This window comes from Schistocerca piceifrons, chromosome 3 (assembly GCF_021461385.2).
Source record: "Schistocerca piceifrons isolate TAMUIC-IGC-003096 chromosome 3, iqSchPice1.1, whole genome shotgun sequence".
NCBI classification, from domain to species: Eukaryota; Metazoa; Arthropoda; class Insecta; order Orthoptera; family Acrididae; genus Schistocerca; species Schistocerca piceifrons.
Genome location: NC_060140.1, coordinates 145,277,953 through 145,301,991, shown reverse-complemented (window position 1 = coordinate 145,301,991; position 24,039 = coordinate 145,277,953). Strand labels below are relative to the sequence as shown.

Below are 24,039 nucleotides of genomic sequence, written 5' to 3'. Positions count from 1 at the left end.
CTCTCCCTGGCACGGTGGCCGTTGCCTGGTGTTCCGATGCTCCAGAATGTCAAGCAACCACTCCTAGGCATATATGGGATTGTTCTGTACTGTTTTTGTTTTGTTTTGAGGGCGCAAGAACAACTAGGGTCATATGTGGCAATAGAACAGGAAGACAGAGAGGAGTTAAAATACTACACGTTAATCCCAATTGACGTAAGAGAAGACAGCTAAAAACAGGGCCGTGGAGAAAGGTCTATTAAATATGCCATAGAGAAATGGAGGTCCAGAAGTAAAAATTAATGGCCTTCATCATGTTGCTGCGATGGATAAAAAGTAAAACGTGGTTGACAGCCCGCACATCGTTTGAGAAAACAACCGATAAGTCAGACGGCAAATCCAAGCAGGAATGTAAATGGTTAAAAAGTTGGCATTCTGCCAGGAAATGGCAGACAGTTAAAACTTGGGCGCTATGTGGAGTGGTGGAGGAGCGCCACTTAACAAATGGCAATGGCTAAAAAGGCAGAGCCCAATATGCAACCTAGTTAAAATGACCTCACGGCAGAGAGTCAAGAGGAGGTCATCCAAGCCACTGGGAGAGGCTTAATAACCTGGAGCTTATTCCCATGAAGGGAGGACCAGTGGCAATGCCGAAGTGACAGCACCTCCTGACTGACAGCAACACAGAGATCTTTGAAGGAATATAAGAACTAGTGGACTGAGGTACGAGGACTGCAGCATTGGCAGCAGTATCAGCAGCCTCATTTCATAGCAGACCGACATGACGAAGAATCCACAAAAACATCACAGTGGCTCCATCAAGAGCGAGCAAGTGACAGTTTTCCTGGACTCGTTGCACTAAGGCATGGGTGGTGTACAGTGCACAGAGGTTTTGAAGGGTGCTGCGAGGGTCTGAGCAGAGGACACAATTTAAAAGACTGCGGTAAAGACTGTGGCACCGGATGTACTCCGTGGCCTGATACAGGGCAAAGAGCTCTGCTGTAAATATTCAGCAGTGTGCCGGAAGCCGATACAGAAAAATGTTGACACCAATGATGAAGACACACCCGACACCACGGTCAGTCTGACAGCTATCAGTGTACACAAAGGTACTATTGTGAAGTTCCATGCGAAGGTTGCGAAACTGCAGATTATGGAGCGAGGCTGAAGTAGTGTCCTTAGGAAGCAAATGAAAGACAAGGTGAACACAGACCACCATACGAAGGCAAGGTGGTGAAGGGTTCACGCCTCACTGGGAAAGTTGCAGGTAGCATGAAGTTAAGCTGCCAGAGCAAGAGCCAAAAACGAACTCCAGTAGGTAACTGAGAAGAGGGACGCACCCCATACTGGCGATCAAAGGAGTCATTGAAGAAGGAGGCATATGATGGGTGGCCATGCATGGGAGACAAACGGCATGCATACCTGCTGAGGAAAAAGTCATAGTGGTAGGATAGTGGTAGCTCAGCAGCTTCTGCTTACAGACTCTCACCCGAGCTAGTGTAAAAGGCGTCAGTGGCCAAATGGATGCCATGTTGGGGAATAGTATTGACGTGGAGTAAGAGGGACAGACATATAGATGCACAATAAAAGCACCCATAGTCTAGTATCGAATGGATAAGGGACCGATACAAACATAGGAGGGTGGTTTGATCTGCACCCCAGGAAGTACCACGGAGGACAAGTAGGACTTCAGTGGTGTCCCTTCTTTGGGGCTTGGACTTTATTGTGGTTTCAATGTGACCATACAATGGGAACAAATTGAGGACAATGCTGTAGAAAGAGAAAAGGAAGTATGTGAAGATACGATAGGATATATGGTCCTGTGAGAAGAATTTGATAGGGCACTGAAAGGCTTAAGTAGAAACAAGGCTCCTGGAATGGGAGACATTCCCTCAGAATTATGAAGGTTCTTGGGAAAGCCAGCCTTGACAAAATTATTCCACCTGGTGTACAAGATATGTAATACAGGCGTGAAATACCCCTCAGACTTCATGGAGATCATAGTAATGCTGATTCTGAAGAAGGGAAGCGGTGATAGATGTGACTACTAACAAACTATACGTTTAAATAAATCATGGTTGCAAAATACTGACACCAATAATTTATAGAAGAATGGAAAAAGTGATAGACGCTGACCTTGGGTAAGATCAGTTTGTGTTCTGAAGAAATGTAGGAACACATGAGGTAATGCTAATCTTATGGCTTATCTTAGAAGATGGTAAACCTGAATTTGTAGTTTTAATGAAAAATTTTGACAATGTTACACAATTGCAAATTTTGAAGGAAACAAGACAAAATACAGGGAGGAAAAGGTTACTTACAATGTGTACAGAAATCAGACAATAGTTAAAAGAATCAGAAAACATGAAAAGGGAGCAGGACAGGGTCATATACTATTCCCTATGTTATTTAACCTGCACCTCAAGCTAGCTCTGAAGGAAACCAAAAAGGAATTTGGAAAGGGAATTAAAGTCCATGGAGAAGAAATAAAAACTTTGTGGTTCATCAATGACATTGTAGGAATTGAAAGATCAGTTTAACGGAATGGAACTGTTAGTGTCTTGAAGAGAGGACACAAGATGAATAACCTATCAATAATACTAAAACAATGATACTAGTATACAGTCAAATTAAATCAGGCAACGCAACCTGTAGGCTGGCAATTGCAAGAAAAGCATTTCTTGAAAGGTGAATTTATTAACATCTAATAAAGACTTTTCTGGCGGTATTTGTCTGCAATGTAGCCTGGTATGGTGGTGGTTGTTGGGATGTTTAAGGGGGACTAAACATAGCCTGGTATGAAAGTGAAACATACACAATAGGCAATTCACACAAGAAGAGGATAGAAGCTTTTGAATTCCTTACTGTAATAAGGGCCCACAGCTTGTACAAATTTTTTAAAGGAAGGAGCTGGAAGCAAAACAATAACTGAAAAAAAGGACGAGGAGGAGGAGTAACTTTCGAAATGTGGTGTTACAGAAAGAAGAATGCTGATGATTAGATAGGAGATCAGATTATGATAAGGAGGTAATGAATTGAACTGGAGAAAAAAGCAATTTATAGCACAACTTGGATAAAAGATATGGGATCAGCTGATAGGCACATCCTCAGGAATGCAGCAATTGTCAGATCGATAGCAGAAGGAAGTGTGGACGGTAAAAATGATATAGGAAGACCAAGGCTTGAATACACTAAGCAAGTTCAAATGGATGTGGGCTGTGGTATTTGCGTGGTGATGATGTTTGCACAGGGTACACTAGCATGGAGAACTGCATCAAACCAATCTTTGGACTGAAGACCACAACATGACAAAACTCAAGAAAGTGGTTATTTTATGGCATAGGTTTAAATTGCTGATATGAAAAGAAATAAGTTTTAATAGTTCTGAAGAAGCTGCCCTAAGCATTTTACTATTGCCTCACCACCTCCCGCTTCTCTCTTCAAATACATTAAAAGATTTCAAAAACATTTTATAATTGGGGCAGGAGACTGACTTATATTGTTTAGTAAGAAAAATGTTATTTGCCTGTTGTATTCTCACTGGCTACTTTCATATTTCACAGTAGTACTACAAAAACTGATATCTAGAGCACAGAGAAACAGCACTGCCCTTATTCTTAACTTTCACCAGAATTAGTTTCACTTGTGAAACATGAACAATGGTATAAGAAGAGACATACACTAATCACTAAGATCCTCCAAGAGCTGTTATCAGAGTGAGACAATACACTGTTGATACAGCATGTAGAACAAGAGGATTTTAGAAGGCCAACTTGGGTGTTGTGAGCAAGTCACGTTATTATGACAAAAATATCTGGAAATCTTACATAATTTTCAAAAGTTAGAACACAGTCTCTCATTTACAGACAATCAGATGGAAGAAAAAAAAATTATTTCAAAACAAAAACAGTGTTACCCATCAGGTCCTGCAGCTGCGACAGGAGAGCCCTGACAAATGGTGCTGGGCATGGAAGCTTTGTGCGTCTGCCAAACACATTATGTGGTTTTGCTTAAATGTCTATCGCATTGCCTCAGTATTGCCATATTTCTATGGGTGATTACTGTTTTCAGTCATGTAGTTTGGTACAACCAGCAGCCTTTTGCATTTCACATTTGAAAGCTGACAACAGTGCTGACAGCTTCCATGAATCTTCTTTTATCAATGAAGTATAGGAGTAACAGATAGTGTGAACGTAAGTTGCAAGTAATCACTCATGGATAATCCGTCATTAATAGTGATCACAAATACGGCTACTTTTCAAAGTAATCTTTCTGAGAAATCTTTTTCTTGAAATAGGCAGACAAATCACAAAGTTGGTAACCGTAAGTTAACAGGGAAAGAGAACTCAATAATAATGAGAAAATTTCTTTCCATAATCATATTTCTGCAGATAAAAATTTCTTTCCATAATCAAATTTCTGCAGCAATCTCCCATGCTTATAAGGAGAAGCAGTAGCTGAGAAGATAGATGGGTAATCTGACATGCTGCTTAATTAACACAGCAAGCAAATAAAGAAAAACACTGAGAAATTTTGGACGGGAATTAGTTTCAGAAAAATAAACAAACACTTTAAGATTTGACAATGAAACTGTAATGCTGCCTGAGATCAGAAATCTTCCTGTCTGATAGAGAGAATGTATTTCTGTTGAGGGAAACATCACAGAAATGCAACACACACTATTTTATCGGTACGTACCACTAATAAAGCTGTGTTACGATATTCTTTTTGAATGATCACAAACAATAACATAGACAAAATTAATAGTAAGCTCAAACTTTTTGGCTACAATATGGTTATCTGTAATAAAGTACTGTCTGATAGTTCTTAATAACATTTTAGAGTGGTAGAAAGAGTGGCTACATACAAAAATGTAAAATTAGGCACTTCACAAAATTAAAATGTCATATCTAATCACTACATCACTGAATTACAATTAGAATCAATCAGCTCATTGAAATTCCTGGGAGTAACTACTTGCTGGGTTATGACATGGTGTGATAAGTCATTGGTACAACAGCTGGTGAATTTGGTGTGTGTTCTCTCTCTCTCTCTCTCTCTCTCTCTCTCTCTATCTCTCTCTCTGTGTGTGTGTGTGTGTGTGTGTGTGTGTGTGTTGGAATAACAATCTGTTCCCCCTCTCGAATGTTGTAACCTGTTGTTTCCATCTCATGAATCATTTAGCGCGTAATGGGTACGCCGACATCGTACAGAACAGTTAGTTTCAATCTCACAACACCTCTTTTACGTCCCCAAGACACTGTGCGGAGACAGGTTTCTTTGACGCTGCTCCGTGTCTCACAGTAGTATCAGTCCTTTGCGAATCTTGTAGCAACGTTAAGATTGAAAAATTTATATATCTTATTACTGACCTTCCTCACTATCTAATTTCTTCAACGTAAGTCGTAATGCAGCTATACCTTCGCATTAGCTTCCCGTTGCCAATCACACAACATTGCACATGCAGCGATGTATCAACGATCTATACAAACAAACACAGTATGATTACATACCTCTCTGCAATCAACCATATTTCGGTTACACATTGTTGAAATGACACTTGGCCAGTGCCACCTTTAGTCTGCCTTAATACTAGGTAGAAATCACTGCGCCCGAAATAATAATGTGTACAACTCGCAAATATAATTTCGCAGTTTTACCTACTCTTCGAAAGTTTAGATTCTTCACATAATTATAACGAAGCTGATAAATAAGTAATTTTACTTAATGGGAAGAATTCTATTTTGGCGTAGCAAAGACTGAAGTAAGCAAATTATGCTTGTGATTAACCATATTTTTTATAGATTTAAAAACTTCTGTTTATTTATTGTATAGTTCAGTAACAACTGTATGTCAATACAGCTGCTCACAGGCCAAGTAACAGGCGGCGGTGTCAGGCGTTCGGCCTTTCTAATATTTCCACATTGAACTTATGCTCTTTGCACAGTTTAAATTGGAGGCGCCAAAATGAGCGATGGTACTGTGACTGAAAGGTAGGCAAAATTTGTTTGTGGAAATTGATTGTTGCTGTTTTAATTTGTTTGCCATACCATGTAAATGGTTAGATTGATTCTCCAAGTGTGTGCCCACTTCGTGATGGAATACTACATAGCTAATACAACATGTCTGATAAAGTTACCTTTTCCCATTGGAAGTACGTTTTAACAGTGGCACTTTGAAACTTTCTTTAACGGAATGAGTGACTGAAGATACCACTGAAATTATTTGCAAGCTCTTTCTTTTACTGAATTTTATAATGTTACTCGTTTTATAGTATATGTGTACTTATTTTGGATTACATTTCCCCGTTTGCACCATCCTTATTTGTTAGTTTGATTGCGGAAGAACTGCTACACTGGTAATATTTCATAAGAATAGTATCCATTTTGTGACTAGTTTTGTCGTGTAGTTAAATACAGTCCAACGGGTGCAGTAGGTCTATTACGAATCACGAATACAGTGAAGATATTCAAGTGTTACAACGATATAAATGTAATTGGAATATTCGCATACCAGTACGTAGGCGTACCAGTTCTTGGCCGGTGTTTTGCTAGAAATGAAAATGTCAGATCTCTTACGTATCATTATTTCTGTTATAGCGTATCTGATAATGCATAATTTGAACAGAAGCAGCTCTCTGTAGACATCATTAAAATATATGATTCATTACTTTGATTTTTACTGGCGTGAAGTCGTGTTCAACTTCTAGAGCGAGATTTCCACTTCTGGGAAAGATATGCTTCAAGACATGGGTAGGGTATTATTACAAGCTTATAGTAAAAAAAAATTTAATTACTGGACACTGTAATGCTGATAATGTACGTTCCTCTAAAAATAACATTCAGTCTCCCAGAGACTAAATCAGCCACAGTTACTTTGTCTGAAACTCCTTTATGTTAATGATTTAACCCCCCCCCCCCCCCCACACACACACACACACACACACACACACACACACGTCAGTAGGGGGGAAGGGAAGTTGATGGTTATGGAAGGAGAAGCTACAAGGGAATGATATAGGATTATGGCACTGGTGAGCTTACCCTGGTGCAGGCAGGGGAATACCCCTATCACTCCCACCAATTTTGCGCAGGGACCATGAAGGTAAGAGATATTGGTCTTTTATGGAGGTGTATAGACATTTCTCTTTCCCTCACTCCTTTTGCAAGTGGTACTTGGTACCCCCCGCCATGAATCATACGGTGCCTTGCAGAATATGTATGTAGACATAGATATGACAATAAGAACCCTGTTACAATTTCAAAGTAAATATTAACACAAAAGTGAAGCTCATGAAATCCTCAACAATCAACTGAAAAAATACCACCATTGGTATGGTAAATTTTGTATGATCTATGTAGTTCAAGAAGCCAGCAATATTGGGAACCTACACACAACTTGAAAGCCATTAACACAAATTTCACTTGGCCTTTATGGCTCAACTGAAATCCACTATGCCACTAACCCCCACAAACCCACAGCACCAGACCACACTCTACAATACCCACCAATGCAAAGTATTAAATACAAAGTTCAACTATGAACACAACCTTCACAATAATACTAGACTAGTAAATTCTTAAAGAAAACTACATACATGAACAAACCCCTACATAAAAATGTGCTTACCAGCCACAGTCAAATGACAAATTAATCTAGGCTGGCCATCTCTCTCCCTCCATTGCCACCAAAGTAACCATGCCTGGACTCACACCTCCATAACCACACGTCCCCTGAACACTACCCACCAGCTGACACCAGTCTCCAACAGAATACCTGCATTACAAAACAATTATCATGTGCATACATCATTCACAACTTCATAAAAAAATAAAAATGCATAAACCTAATTACTCCCCTCCCCCCTTCAAAAAAGCCACAACCCTCTCTGTACACAATACCCCAAACCACATTTAAAAAACTCCAGACTTAACTAACCAACTTTGGCCTATATATTTTACCCCAATCAAAAACATTTAATGGACAATAACTTTTTCATCACAATTTTCCTCCAATAATACTCATCAAGGTGAGATTTTAGAGTCAGGTTGAAGTGCTCCTCTTCCCCTTTTCTATAATGGACTCAACTGCCCCCTCTCCCTCCCCCCTCCCCTCCCTCCACCCAATAACCCTCTTTAGAATTTGTAAAAGCCCTTTTGAATAATCTTTAAACTGCAAGCCCTTTTGAATAATCTTTAAACTGCATGCTATGATTTATGATTAATGATGAAACCCCTACTGCCCCAACCCCTATACAATGAAAAACAATCAAAAACTATAGTTGAGCCCTCCCTTGTATACTCCTCTATTAAACCAAGCAATATCTGTTAAGTGCATCTACCCACCACTCCAAAACCACTTCAGAACTCCCCCCCCCCCCCCCAAAAAAAAAAAAAAAAAAAAAAAAAAAAAAAAAAAAAAAAAAAAAAAAAAAAAGGCAGCTTCACCCATGTTCCCACAGTATGATCACCACTCCCATGCTTATCCTTCCCAAATTGTGATCCATAAATTTCTACATCTACCTCTGCCCTGTCAAAAAAAACCTATACTTAATAGACTCAGTACACACCTGATTGCAAAAAGAATATCACTCACAAGTGTCTCATGCATACAAAACCAAATAGCAGAATTATAATACCAATGGCAGGTTAACATCACAATGTCCTACATGGCCATCCTAGATTGCTTGAACTAGGAACTCTTCTAACCAACCTCCAAACATTGTTCTGATGGCACATTGACATGTACAGCTTTCTGGTATGAGAAGCAGGAACTCTCATTAATTTTAGTAACTTGCCACACTGGTGAAACCTAAAAATTCAACGATTAGCCCATACAACTGTAAACACTTTATGGTAGCTGCCATATCATCCCCCACCCCAGCCATTTACTTGTTGTCAGCCTGGCTTTCTATAGTTTACCAATGATGGCTACTCACTTTGCTTTATCCAGGCTTCTGTTCTCTCATCATTACTCATCTTTTAACTCATCTTACATCCCTACTTCTGGGTTTGACTGCCATTCTTAGAGGGGGAAAAGTTGCCAAACATGATGCACATGCTATCCACTGAACACCCCTTGTGGGAATGGATCACATCAGACAACTAAACCTAACACAGTCACTAGACCATTGTGGAGAATGAGGCTCAGCTGGAGAGAGAGGGTGTCATCAGACAACTGCATTTATGTAACCACGTGAAAATCCAGAGAATGCACTGTTGGTACCATTGGTGAAAACTCCCTGTACATACCTGTGAGTATGTACCTGTCGAATGTGGAGCACAGGGATTGCAGTGAGTGATTATTGTATGAGGCAGCTGTTGGTGTGGCATGGTGGTGCTCGTGGGAAGAGTCCTCAGTCAGAGATCATGCAGATGACCCACAATGAGGAGGATCAAACTTTCTCATGCTGGTGGTAACAAGACCCCAGCAGTCTCACTCGAAGGAATAGATCAATTTATCATGGGAAGGTGTGACCACAAAGCTTTCTCTTCCCTGTCCACAGCATTGGAGGAAATTAGAACTAAAAGAGATGGTGAGATACCTCGGTAATTAGTTTGTACCTGAATTGATTGCCAACCCTTTCGACCACAAAATCAATTTTTGAAGTGCATATAGGAAACAAATTCGTTCAAAGTAGCATGTAATAGCAAAATGGGGATTGGTTCAATCCTGATGATAATGTGATCCCCTCTCAGTTACAGGAATTGCTCACCTTTGAGAGGATCAGTGAAATTCCTGTATCCATCACTCCTCATAAGAGCCTCAACAAGGTTCAAGGTGTAATTTTCTATCACAAGCTCAAATTACAGACACACGAATAACTGCATGGGAGAAAGCGGAGTTCATTTTTCTGCTGTATCCAATGGAGGCCAAAATATAAGACAGGCTTTCCTGTAAAGGTAAAAGCAGGTGGGGACTCCAATGACATACGTGTCACACATCACTGCAAAACCTAATTACAGTCTATCACAGGTCTGTGATGCACTGTCTCGTAGAACACCAGAAGAAGGAATGCTGGGAAAGATATGTCATTATCTTAGAAATCTGTGCCTCTTTTTTCACAAGGGTGGGCCATGTTGCATTTGTCTACACCCGCCACTTAGCAACCAGTTCTCTTAGATGACAGTACTGGCACTACTGTTATTGCAGAACATTTTGCAGTACACTGTGCTCAAACACCTGCATGCAAAACCCACTGTACAGCATCTGAAACTGTAAAATACTCCTCAGCTCTCTGGGCTTTGGCCAAGACACAGTAGTGAAAGTAGACAGAATCCCCAGCCAAATGCTACAACATATATCCTTTGCTGACACCACATTCTTGTATTTGATTTTACATGTCTTATAGTCTGCAGATCTTACTGTGAAGATAGGTCTGGCTGCCACATCAATGTTGCTTGTTTAGCACCATCCAGGAGTCAAGTGTAGGGTATGTTAAGGTTACACATTGTGGTGCAATGTCACTTAAATAAAGTGGTGTTAACCTGTTGTTTACCCAACCAACAACTACGGGCACTTATGACCATAGCAGTTTTGCGCCTTAAAAAAAAAAAAAAAACCCTAACCAACAAATAGCGAAATAATTTAGAATAGCAAACTGTTTGGAAGCCTTATTATTGTTTGTTCATGTCATGAGCATGAATGGACGTAGCACATCTTCAAGACAGGAAGACAATGGCAGTTTTGCTACAGTGTTTGGGCAGTTACTCCATGCAGCTACATCCTGGCTCGGAGAATCGAGCAGTCCATGGGATAGTAAGTGCCATGACAATGGGAGTGATGTCATAGAAGAGAGACAAAGCTTAGCTGTCAGATGGTTCAGAACTGTAATTTGTGGATGTTGTACAGATTTAATATGATGTTAGATCAATGTATGTTCACGCTTTGTACGTGATGTGATCCCTTACACACTATAGTTTAACTATAGGAGCAATATCGTATTTAAGATAAAGTGCTTTCTGTTGTTTAATAAAAAGTTGAAGATAGAGAAGAGTTTTCAAAGTTCCAGCATAGGTACAGTTGCAACAGTGAAGAAGTTCATGTCAAGAAGAAATACATGGTTTCTCTGAATGTTGGATCAGGAAGTAGCAATTCAGAATTTCGGAGTAATCATATTCCACATACACTACAACAATGTTATGAAAAGGATAGATTGCTACTCACCATACAGTGGAGACGTTGAGTCGCTGACAGGCACAATAAGACGACTGTTAAACAATTGAACTTTTGGACGAAAAGCCTTCTGAATTAGACAACTTACATGTACACTTTCACACAAATGCAATTCACATACACCCATGTCCATCATCTCTGGCTGGCAAGGCAAGACTGTGAGCAACAGTGCATGATGGGAGAAGCATTCTGGGTGGTGGGAGGAGGAGGTTGGGGTGGGAAGGGGGAGGGATAGTAGGGTAGGGGTGGGGGGCAGTAAAATGCTGCTTGTTGGAACTTGTCAGCAGCACTTTACTGTCCGCTAACCCTTCGCTGCTATCCATTCCGCTCCCCACCCTAACCTAATTCTTACTTCCTCCACCCAGACTGCTTTTCACATCATGTGCTTTTGCTGCTCACAGTCTGACCTCAGCACCCAGAGACGGTGTGTGTGTGTGTGTGTGTGTGTGTGTGTGTGTGTGTGAAGTTGTTTTGGCCAAATGCTCAGTTATTTAGCAGTATTTTTGTTGTGCCTGCCTGTGACTCTCTACACAATATAATGAGTAGCAATCTATCCTTTTCATTATATTGTCATTATTTCATTCTGTGTTTTCCAAACACATTGTTTCGAGCATAACGCAACATTTCATTCTGATGCCACAGTGCAGGGCCCAGAATTCATTTGCGCTGGCAAATAACTGATATCTGAATAAGAAGAATGTATGAAATATGAATCAAGAAGAAGTTGATAATTTTTAAAGGGAAAATTCGTAACACATAGGGCATCCATTGTGTTGGAGGTTCATAAATAGTGTTGTTGTCTTTAGCAACACAATCAACAACCCAGATTATGGCACAGTGCCAAAGCCATAACAAACACAGCAGTTGAAGAGATTTAAGAAGAATTAATTGGTTGATGAGTAAGCATTCACTCCATAAATAACAATATGTTGAAAGAGTTTACAAAGACCAGAAATCAGAAGATTGGTTGTTGGATCTAATAAAGTACCACAATAGTTTAATCAGTTGCACAGCTACACCCCAGCTTTGACCAACGACAGTGTTAGAAGTGCATCCACTTGGAACAACCCATTTTTCCCAGCCAGGCAGCTAGCTTCTCTTCAGCGTTGCAATGCAGTGAGGTACTCTAGCATTTTTTGGTGAGCTGTGCTAAAGCCAATTTGAATTATATGACTTTTTTGTGGCGATTTATGTTGTGGGGCAAAGCAGATGTTTTAAGTATGAAAAGCAGTTGCTTTTTACACACACACACACACACACACACACACACACACACACACACACACACACAAACTCTGTGACACTGGAGTGCAGTACCTACTGCAACCTACATCATTCTGAATCTGTTTGGTGTATTCATCTCGTGGTCTCCCTCTACAACTTTTACCCTCTAAGCTGCCCTCCAATACTAAATTGGTGATCCCTTGATTCCTCAGAACATGTCCTACCAACCGATCGATCCCTTCTTCTAGTCAAGTTGTGCCAGAAATTTCTCTTCTCCCCAATTGTATTCAGTATCTCCTCTTTAGTTATGTGATTTACCCATCTAATCTTCAGCATTCTTCTGTAGCACCACATTTCGAAAGCTTCTATTCTCTTCTTGTCTAAACTATTTATCGTCCACGTTTCACTTCCATACATGGCTACACTCCATACAAATACTTTCAGAAAAGACTTCCTGACACTTACATCTGTACTCGATGTTGACAAATTTCTCTTTTTCAGAAACGCTTTCCTTGCCATTGCCAGGCTACATTTTATATCCTCTCTACTTTGACCATCATAAGTTATTTTGCTCCCCAAACAGCAAAACTCATTTACTACTTTAAGCGTCTCATTTCCTAATCTAATACCCTCAGCATCACCCGATTTAATTCAACTGCATTCCATTATCCTCGTCCTGCTTCTGTTGATGTTCATCTTATATCCTCCTTTCAAGGCACTGTCCATTCCGTTCAGCTGCTCTTCCAGGTCCTTTGCTGTCTCTGACAGAATTACAGTGTCGTCGGCGAACCTCAAAGTTTTTATTTCTTCTCCATAGATTTTAATTCCTACTCCGAATTGTTCTTTTGTTTCCTTTATTGCTTGCTCAACATACAGATCGAATAACATCGGGGATAGGCTACAACCCTGTCTCACTCCCTTTCCAACCACTGCTTCCCTTTCATAACCCCAACGACTTTCATAACTGCCATCTGATTTCTGTACAAATTGTAAATAGCCTTTCGCTCCCTGCATTTTAGCCCTGCTACCTTCAGAATTTGAAAGAGACTATTCCAATCAGCATTGTCAAAAGCTTTCTCTAAGTATACAAATGCTAGAAAATTATGTTTGCCTTGCCTTACTCTATCTTCTAAGACAAGTCGTAGGGTCAGTATTGCCTCACGTGTTCCAACATTTCTACGGAATCCAAACTGATCTTCCTCAAGGTCAGTTTCTACCAGTTTTTCCATTTGTCTGTAAAGAATTCGTGTTAGTATTTTGCAGCCGTGGCTTATTAAACTGATAGTTTGGTAATTCTCACATCTGTCAATACCTGCTTTCTTTGGGATTGGAATTATTATATTCTTCTTGAAGGCTGAAGGTATTTCGCCTGTCTCATACATCATGCTCACCAGATGGTAGAGTTTTGTCAGGACTGGCTCTCCCAAGGCTGTCAGTAGTTCTAATGGAATATTGTCTACTCCCGGGGCCTTGTTTCGACTCAGGTATTTCAGTGCTCTGTCAAACTCTTCACGCAGTATCATATCTCCCATTTCATCTTCATCTACATCCTCCATTTCCATAATATTGTCCTCAAGAACATCGCCCTTGTATAGACCCCCTATATATTCCTTCCACCTTTCTGCTTTCCCTTCTTTGCTTAGAACTGGGTTTCCATCTGAGCTCTTGGTATTCAGGCAAGTGGTTCTCTTTTCCCCAAAGTCCTCTTTAATTTTCCTGTAGGTAGTATCTATCTTACCCCTAGTGATATGTGCCTCTACATCCTTACATTTGTCCTCTAGCCATCCCTTCTTAGCCATTTTGTACTTCCTGTCGATCTCGTTTTTGAGATGTTTATATTCCTTTTTGCCTGCTTCGTTTACTGCATTTTTGTATTTTCTCCTTTCGTCAATTAAATTTAGTATCCCTTCTGTTACCCAAGGATTTCTATTAGGCTTCGTCTTTTTACCTATTTGATCCTCTGCTGCCATCACTATTTCATCTCCCAAAGCTACCCATTCTTTTCTACTGTATTTCTTCTCCCATTCTTGTCAATCATTCCCTAATGTTCTCCCTGAAACTCTCTACAACCTCTGGTTCTGTCAGTTTATCCGGGCCCCATCTTAAATTCCCACCTTTTTGCAGTTTCTTCAGTTTTAATCTACAGTTCATAACCAACAGATTGTGGTCCGAGTCCACATCTGCCCCTGGAAATGTCTTAAAATTTAAAACCTAGTTCCTAAATCCCTGTCTTACCATTATATAACCTATCTGAAACTTTTCAGTATCTCCAGGCTTCTTTCATGTGTACAACCTTTTATGATTCTTGAACTAAGTGTGTTAGCTATGATTAAGTTATGCTCTGTGCAAAATTCTACCAGGCAGCTTCCTCTTTCATTCCTTATCCCCATTCCATATCCACCTACTATGTTTCCTTCTCTTCCTTTTCCTACTAGCTATCTAATTCCAGTCACCCCTGGCTATTAAATTATCGCCTCCCTTGACTATCTGAATAATTTCTTTTATCTCATCATACATTTCATCAGTCTCTTCGTTATCTGCAGAGCTAGTTGGCATATAAACTTGTACTTCTGTGGTAGGCATGGGCTTCGTGTCTATCTTGGCCACAATAGTGTGTTCACTATGCTGTTTGCAGTAGCTTACCTGCATTCCTATTTTTATATTCATTATTAAACCTACTCCTGCATTACCCCTATTTGATTTTGTATTTATAATCCTGTATTCACCTGACAAGAAGTCTTGTTCCTCCTGCCACCGAACTTCACTAATTCCCACTATAAGTAACTTCAACCTATTCATTTCTCTTTTTAAATTTTCTAACCTACCTGCCCGATTAAGGGATCTGACATTCCACACTCCGACCCGTAGAACGCCAGTTTTCTTTCTCCTGATGAGAACGTCCTCCTGAGTAGTCCCCGCCCGGAGATCTGAATGGGGGACTATTTTACCTCCAGAATATTTTACCCAAGAGGACACCATCATCATTTAACTTTACAGTAAAGCTGCATGCCCTTGGGAAAAATTATGGCTGTAGTTTCCCCTTGCTTTCAGCCGTTCACAGTACCAGCAAAGCAAGGTTGTTTTGGTTAGTGTTACAAGGCCAGATCAGTCAAGCATCCAGACTGTTGCCCCTGCAACTACTGAAAAGGCTGCTGCCCCTCTTCAGAAACCACACATTTGTCTGGCCTCTCAACAGATACCCCTCCGTTGTGTTGTACCTACGGTACGGCTATCTGTGTCACTGAGGCACGCAAGCCTCCTCACCAACAGCAAGGTCCATGGTTCATGGTTCAAGGTAAAATCTCAGAAATTTAATGTACTAACCGTCGAACAGAAAAGGGAATTAAAAATCATATTGATAATGTATTAAGAAATATTTTCTGATACACCAAGTGTAGTTCGTGAGTATGTGTCTGTTGTTGTTGTGGTTTTCAGTCCTGAGACTGGTTTGATGCAGCTCTCCATGCTACTCTATCCTGTGCAAGCTTCTTCATCTCCCAGTACCTACTGCAACCTACATCCTTCTGAATCTGTTTAGTGTATTCATCTCTTGGTCTCCCTCTACAATTTTTACCCTCCACGCTGCCCTCCAATGCTAAATTGGTGATCCCTTGATTCCTCAGAATGTATCCTACCAACCGATCCCTTCTTCTAGTCAAATTGTGCCACAAACTCCTCTTCTCCCCAATCCTATTCAATACCTCCTCATTAGTTATGTGATATACCCATCTAATCTTCCACTTTCTTCTGTAGCACCACATTTCAAAAGCTTTTATTCTCTTCTTGTGTAAACGATTTATTGTCTATGTTTCACTTCCATACATGGCTACGCTCCATACAAATACTTTCAGAAACGACTTCCTGACACTTAAATCAATACTCGATGTTAACAAATTTCTCTTCTTCAGAAACGCTTTCCTTGCCATTGCCAGTCTACATTTGATATCCTCTCTACTTCGACCATCATCAGCTATTTTGCTCCTCAAATAGCAAAACTTCTTTACTACTTTAAGTGTCTCGTTTGCTAATATAATTCCCTCAGCATCACCCGACTTAGTTCGACTACATTCCATTATCCTCGTTTTGCTTTTGTTGATGTTCATCTTATACCTTCCTTTCAAGACACTGTCCATTCCGTTCAACTGCTCTTCCAAGTCCTTTGCTGTCTCCAACAGAATTACAATGTCATCGGTGAACCTCAAAGTTTTTATTTCTTCTCCATGGATTTTAATACCTACTCCGAATTTTTCTTTTGTTTCCTTCACTGCTTGCTCAATATACAGATTGAATAGCATTGGGGATGGGCTACAACCCTGTCTCACTCCCTTCCCAACCACTGTTTCCCTTTCGTGCCCCTCGACTCTCATAACTGCCATCTGGTTTCTGTACAAATTGTAAATAGCTCTTCGCTCCCTGTATTTTACCCCTGCCACCTTCAGAATTTGAAAGAGAGTATTCCAGTCAACATTGTCAAAAGCTTTCTCTAAGTCTACAAATGCCTGAAACATAGGTTTGCCTGTCCTTAATCTAGCTTCTAAGATAAGTCGTAGGGTCAGGATTGCCTCACGTGTTCCAATATTTCTACGGAATGTAGAAATGTGTCTATATTTAAGATACAAGAAGAGAAACCTACTGTCCAAGAAAATATACAAAAGATGATAGAGAATAAATGTAGCGTAAGTGTAACAGTAATCATATTTAAGTGGTAAAAAAAAAAAAAAAAAAAAAACATGTAAGAGGACTACGCTTGGTGATAATTCATGAACTTTAAATAAAAATATTGAAACAGAGGGTTAAGCGTGTACAAAGACAACGCACAGCTTGTTTCCAAGAACTGGGCGGATCATTTTGCATTATTGATTAGAACTTGAAAAGAATTAAAGGGGAATAACAATAAAGCTAACTAACTCTTATTTTGGAAGGCAAGAATTGAAGTTTTTTGGGGCATATAGTCGGTGTAGAGGGGATACAACCCAATCCAGAAATGATTCAAGCAGTAAAAGAATGCTTGGAACTGTGGAATGTAAAACAATTTCATTTCTTCACTTAGAATCATTGCAAATGTTGTGGAGAGAAAAATTAGTAAGCTGAGAGATTTTCCATATCTTCATTCAATAATGCATGAAATAATGTTATGGGGTAACTCATCTTTAAGAAAGAAAGAAAGCCAGCCTTAATTGCTCAAAAATGTGCTGTAAGAATAATGTGTGGTGCTCGCCCACAATCACCTTGTAGACATCTGTTAAAGTAGTTGGGCATTCTTCTGATTACTGCTTCACAGTATATTTATTCCTTCAGAAGTTCATTGTAAATAATCCACGGCAGTTCAAAGTGGACAATGATGTACGTGATTACAATACCAGAAGGAAAAGTGGTGCTAATTACTCCATGTGAAGATTGTGTTATCCACAAAAAGAGGTGCTCAGTGCTGGAACAGAAATTTCTTATAACTTATCCAGCGATAAAAAATGGGGATGGGGGGGGGGGGGGAGGGGGGAGCAGAAGGAGTGACTTAGTGAAATTACAAATGCTCAGCATGCAGCCATATTTACAAATTAATTTGCGGCGGAATGTGAAATGACTTAGTCCACCTCTTTATGATTTATCGTGCAAATGATCCATAGAACAGGAAACTAACTTACTGGAGGAGCCTACCTGAGTTGTAGTAGCCTAAGTTGTATACTGATTTAATAATTGAATGTTAAGGACGCAAGTGTCTGAGCTTTGTGTGCTGTTCATGATGTATGGAACAAAACGTGAATGATTATATTATGCAAGGCAATGAAAGGTTGGTAGTTGTTCTAAGCATGTAACTCCTCTAGTTTGATTGTACATGCTGTAGTAGAGCTTGAAGTGTCTACTGCGAAGCAAAATCAACTATAAGAAATAACTGAATCTCCTACCACATCCTATATATGCATATTATGCAAATATAACTTTGATTATTGTCCAAAATATTTTGTATACGTTTCTAATGGATGTTAGTAACATGTATTGCTATGAGCTTGTAGGAGGGGATTTTGTACATTTTCCAGTCTGGTAAGCTTCAAGGTTGGGATTTGTACATATTTATTAGGGAAGGTTAGCTTTACTTAAAAGTGTGAGTACTTATCTTTTATCCTGAGTGAAATAACTAAGTTTGAGAAAGAGAATTTAAAAATGGGCTACAGGATTAGTTAAGTAGAAACAAAGTGTAAATAACTTAGAGTTAATACATTAATGGTGTTGCTATAACCAAATGATTTTAAATATGAATTAGAAAAAGCTTTGTCTGTTGTGACTACCACACTTTCACAAGCTTAAAAAATATTCCAATTGAAACTCATCTCTGCTATGTCAATAACATATCTTGGGGTGCGGACCACTCCACACTCGTACATCTTTACAAAGTCATATCTTATCTCAACTACATTACAGGTCTGCTTTATGGACTGGGTTATGGCCACTGGATCCATTGCAGAATCTTGCAACTGGCACGTTTCAGATGAGCTCCGTAGAAAGTCTTTTGGGAGAGGATGGGATTTATGCCTTGTAGAACAAGCACCACCGCCTACAACTGAATTATGCAGTACATATCCAAAGCCACCCTGAAGACTTGAACCATCATACCCTCTCCCTTTCAGGGGTATTTGCCTACCACAGAGGTGATCCTGGTCTATTATGTCAATAAAAATACATGTGGATTCTCTTCGCTGCGACAACCATCTTTCCGTATGGAACTCTGTTGACAAGTTATATTCACAACCACACAAGGATCTGCCTGGGCGTATCTTGAAGATTAAAGGAAACAACAGATCTCTTCGCATCTCAGTGATTGTTCCTGTCAGTTCTCAATGAAATTTCTAGTTCAAAAGTACAAAGATCTACAAGCTCATCTGCTATGCTTTCCTACTTTCCGGAGGTCACTAATGATAGTCCCTCCATTGTATGGGTGCAACTTTTTTACCATGATCCTTTTCCAAGTCCTCTGTTATACTTGCACTTGATGTTGTGAGAGTTTCCTAACCTGCAGTGATCCTCTAGTTCACCCAAAATTATTTTCTTTTTGACCTCCATGGTACTGGGAACTCAATTATATTCATCTGGACTTCTAGTCATGTCTGAATTCATAGGAAGGAGATTGTTGATCAGTTAGCAATGGAGGGTACCAGGATGGAAATCTTGTAGGTAGATGGGGAGTCTGGAATGTGACATGCGGTTGACTTTGCATCTTCAGTTTCCATAGTAATGGAACAGGTAATGGTGTGCTGTGGTCACTAGAAACGGGATATGAGCAATAAATGGATTCATGGCTGCGTAGTGGTCTCCCTTCATATATTCCAAACAGAACTACTTTTCTTTGCCAGCTTCTTGATGACACCTTTCATATTCATGGTCTCATTTTCAGGCAAGGTGACCCTTGCTATTGTCAGTATGATGGTTTGAATATCTGCAAGATTTAAACAAAGATAATAAAGAAGATAAATGAATTTGAATTACCAATTTGAATGGAATCTTTTGGATTTGTAGGTGTTACGAAATCTCATGACTAGTGAAAGTTGCGGTTACATGCTTTCAGGGGTAAGGACTCAAAACATTTTAGGTCAGTATTTTATACAACATATACAGCTAGGAAACCTCTACCGTGATTAACAAGAGGAAATGATAAAATGAGAGTACTAAAAGCAGAAATGGAATCTTGGTGGAGAAAATTGAGAGTAGATCCAAAAATCAACTACAGTAGGACCAAAACGATATAATGAACACAGCAAAATTAGCAGTGTGCTCTCCAAGAACTGTACTGCTATTTGTGTGTGTAACCTGCATTTGTTATTTATTGCTTATTTAGCCTGATCAGATTAGTACCTTAAGGCCCTCTCTTACATCTGACAAGGAACAACACATACAAAAATATAATAATAATAATAATAATAATAATAATAATAATAATTGAGACATTAAGAATGATACTGATTAGTTTAGTACTTTTGAAGCCTTGTTTGGTATTAGATGAAGTGGAAGGGCTATTGAAAGAGGAGAGAATTGAAAAGAAAGTGACAACAGCTGCTAGGAAAAAATAGATTTTCGGTGCAGAACTCTGTAGACAAGGAGAGGGGAAAGTGATGGGGGAGGGGTGGTTGGTGAGAGAGGAAGCTGCTAGAAGAGATAGCTTTTGTGATAAAAAGTGGGCCATTACCTATCTTTTGAAGTTTGAAAGGATTTTAATCTCTCTAATATTTTGAGGAAGATTGCTCTAAAGTCGGGTTCCTGGTACAGAAAATGATTTAGAGAACATGGCAGTGTTGTGTGGTGGTACAGAGAGGATTTTACTTTTTTGAGAATGAGTATTTCTTATGTCTTGTTCGGATAGTAATGTAACGGGTGCAAGTAATAAGGAAGTAGTGCAGTGATTGAGATGATGATGCAGCAAACACAGGGTATGATAGTCTCCATGCTTGTCGGCATGTAGCTATGATTATTGTTCATAGGCAGGAGTGATACAGTCGAAGTAGTATGCATCACAAATATATCATGCTCAAGCATTTATTACCATTTCTGGCCGATGTGAGCTATTGTACGAAAGTCCTTGGAGAATAGGGTCACAAGATTGGGGATTATTAGTCTCTCTTGAGTTTCTTTTTAAGGTCAAGAGGGAATACTTTTTCAAATTTCTATAATGAATGATGTGTTACCAACACCTTCAGTTGTGTGCTCATTCCAGTTTAGGTGATGGTCCAGAATGGTCCCCAAATTCTTTGCAGAAGAAGAAAAGGAAATTTGTGTGTTGTGTAGGATTAAGGTTGGAAGAGATGCTCTGAACTGAAGAGTAATAAATCATTTGTGAGTGACTAAGATTGTTTGCAGATTGGATGGATTGAGTTTCAAATCTATTTTCTGGGCTCATTATGATAAAGCAAGTACATTAGCATTTACATTCTGGCTGGCTGTACATACATTTGTTGGACTTGCATTTAGGGATAACTGAAGGTTATTAGCGTATAAATGATGTTTGCAGTGGGAAGTTATAGTCAACACGCCATTAACGTATAATGAGAAAAGTAATGGACCCAATACTGATCCTTGTGGGACCCCTGATACTATAGTCTTCTATTACGACATTTTGTTCCTATCATTACACACTGTTGACAACATGTGAGGTATGAGTGGAACCAGTGTGCAGCATTTGCAGAAGAGTTTTGACTTTTGAGTTTAGCAAGTAGAATATTAAAGACGACACTGTTGAAAGCTTTGCTGAAATCAATAGCACATTATAGCTGCCTCTTGTGATCCGGCGACACAGGCTGTTCAATTGTGTCCTCTGCTCAGACTCACTCAGTGCCCTTCAAAGTCTATGTGCACTGTACACTGCTCATCCCTTAGTGTAGCGAGTCCAGGAAAACTGCCACTTGCTCAGTCTTGGTGTGGAGCCACTGTGATATTTATGTGGGTTCCTGGTCATGTCAGTTTGCCAGGAAACGAAGCTGCTGCCAACGCTGTAGTCCTCGTACTTTAGCCCGCTAATTCCTATATTTCCTCCAATGATCTCCAAGTTGCCGTCTCTCAGGAGGTGGTGTCCCTTTGGCATCACCAATGGTCCTCCCTTCTTGGGAATAAGCTCCGGCTTATTAAGCCTCTCCCAGCAGCTTGGATGACCTCCACTCAGCCCTCCCACTGGGAGGAGGCCATTTTAACTAGGCTGCATATTGGGCACTGCATTTTTAGCCATTGTCATTTGATAAGTGGTGCTACCCCATCACTTTGTACACATTGCACCCTCCAATGTCTCTTGGGACTGATGTATAGTAACTCCTCTCTGTCTTTGTGTTCTATAGTTTTGACTTGGGCACATATGACCCCAGTTGTTTATTGTGCCCTTAAACAAAGCCAGTGACAACTGTCTGAGAAGACATAAAGCATGAAGTGATGCAGGTAGTTCGCAGCTGTCAGCCTGTCTTAGATTACTACTACAGGTCACATGCAAGTGCAGGAGAATGTCTCCCATGACATAATACTGCTCCCACCAGCCTGCATTTGTGGCACGCTGCCCATTTCAAGCTGCCATTCTCCTCAATGATGGCATTTGTAGAGACAACCATCAACTTAGTGTAGCAAAAATGTGATTCACCTGAAGGGCTTACACATCTCCATTCATAAATGGTAGACTCCCAGTGGTCCTGTGCTGACTGCAATCTTATCTGATAGTGTTGTTGGGTCAAAACGTGATCACATAGCATTAGCCTGCTGCGAATCTCCATGTTCAACAATGTACAGTGAACAGTGTGCTCCTAAACACACATGTGTGCACCGGCATTGTACTTTTTCAGCAGAGGTCACCTATCACCATCCATCCTACTTTACAAAGCAAACAAGCCTCCAAACCCCATGTTTTGTGAAATGTCTGTTCTGTGAAGAGTTGTGGATGTCTGACCATTTAGCATCTAGTATTAGTTTGTGTCCTCCTACCTCTTTCTGTAGATGCTCAAGACCAGCTTTACTTTTTATGAGATACTTGTTCACAGACTGTGAATAATAATAATAATCTGCTACCCTTCGCCAAAGTCACTTATCCCAATGGATTTCCAAATTTGCAGTCCATATCTTCCCTAGGGTGATACCCTGTACAAGTCTGCTCCCCTTACATACTTTCGCTACCTCGTCATCTGCCTATAACGCCACCAGATGGCATCCAACGCCATGGTGGGCAGTGGTCGTAATGCCTTGGCTTATCAGTGTATACCCACTGAAGAAGCAACAATACCGCATTCTTCAGGCTCTTCCCACTGGAAATCTGTTCCACAGTGATCTGAAGAAATAAGCTGCAGCTATCAGAGAGCATCAATGGTCACTTCAATCACACCAACGCCATACTTCTACGGAACATCTAATAGCATTCCAGAGACTTCGAGTGAAGGCATGGTTTTTAACAAAAAAGAGAATGCAGGAATGTTGGGAACACTATGTATCTTCTATGAGAGCCCACAGCTCTATTGTCTCAAGTATGGATTGAACTGCACCACACTTGCAAACACTCGCTATTCACAGTAGTTCCTGACATGTACCTCAACAGAAACATCTGTAATTATCTTGCAGTCATTGCTGAATGTTTTGCAGTACATTTCACCGAAGTATCCACATGCTATAACAACCATCCCAATTTCCTGGCCATGAAAAACCAGGCTGAATGAAACTAATAATCCTTCCACGCAAAAGATGTCTAGTCATACAGTATTTGATTTAGTGAACGGGAGCTCTGCAGCACTGTAGCGGAGCATCACAACACAGCCCCTGGACCCAGTGAAACCCATAATCAAATGCTTAATCAGCTTAGTTACAACAGCATGAAACACCTCATTTTTTTCAGTCACATTTGACAGGCAAGGCAGACACCCCCCCCCCCCCCCCTTGCCCCTCTGCTGCCACCCAATTTCGTCCTTCCCCAGTGGTGGTGGTGGCGGTGGTGGGGTGGGGGGGGGGTATTATTATTCCTCTCTTGAAACCAGGAAAAGTCCCTCAAATTGTGACTAATTATTAACCAATCTCTGATGAATGGGCTGTGCAGATTATTTTAAAGAATGGTCAACCAACGACTGGTAGCGCTTGCTAGCCACAATTTTTCACAATTTAAATCAAATTCTGTTCCACCACAGGCCAACTAATTCACCTGGACTCTGCAATGCGCAT

At 40.2% G+C, this 24,039-nt stretch overlaps 2 protein-coding genes across 5 annotated transcripts in view; one reads left to right on the top strand and one right to left on the bottom strand.

Moving 5' to 3' along the window:
- The window catches only part of LOC124787665 (RNA polymerase II-associated protein 3), a 114,675-nt gene extending 109,043 nt beyond the window's left edge, over positions 1 to 5,632 (bottom strand). For 2 of the 3 annotated variants that reach the window (XM_047254478.1, XM_047254480.1), the window contains exon 1: positions 5,352 to 5,484. The gene's annotated coding sequence lies outside the window, so the exon portion shown is untranslated. The other variant, XM_047254479.1, reaches the window with a different exon arrangement.
- Positions 5,633 to 5,841: 209 nt separating this feature from the next.
- The window catches only part of LOC124787664, a 124,902-nt gene continuing 106,704 nt past the window's right edge, over positions 5,842 to 24,039 (top strand). Inside the window, exon 1 of one of the 2 annotated variants that reach the window (XM_047254471.1) lies at positions 5,842 to 5,972. In XM_047254471.1, the coding sequence (XP_047110427.1) occupies positions 5,947 to 5,972 (26 nt within the window). In that variant the 5' untranslated portion in view covers positions 5,842 to 5,946. The remainder of the gene's footprint in view (positions 5,973 to 24,039) is intronic. The other variant, XM_047254472.1, reaches the window with a different exon arrangement.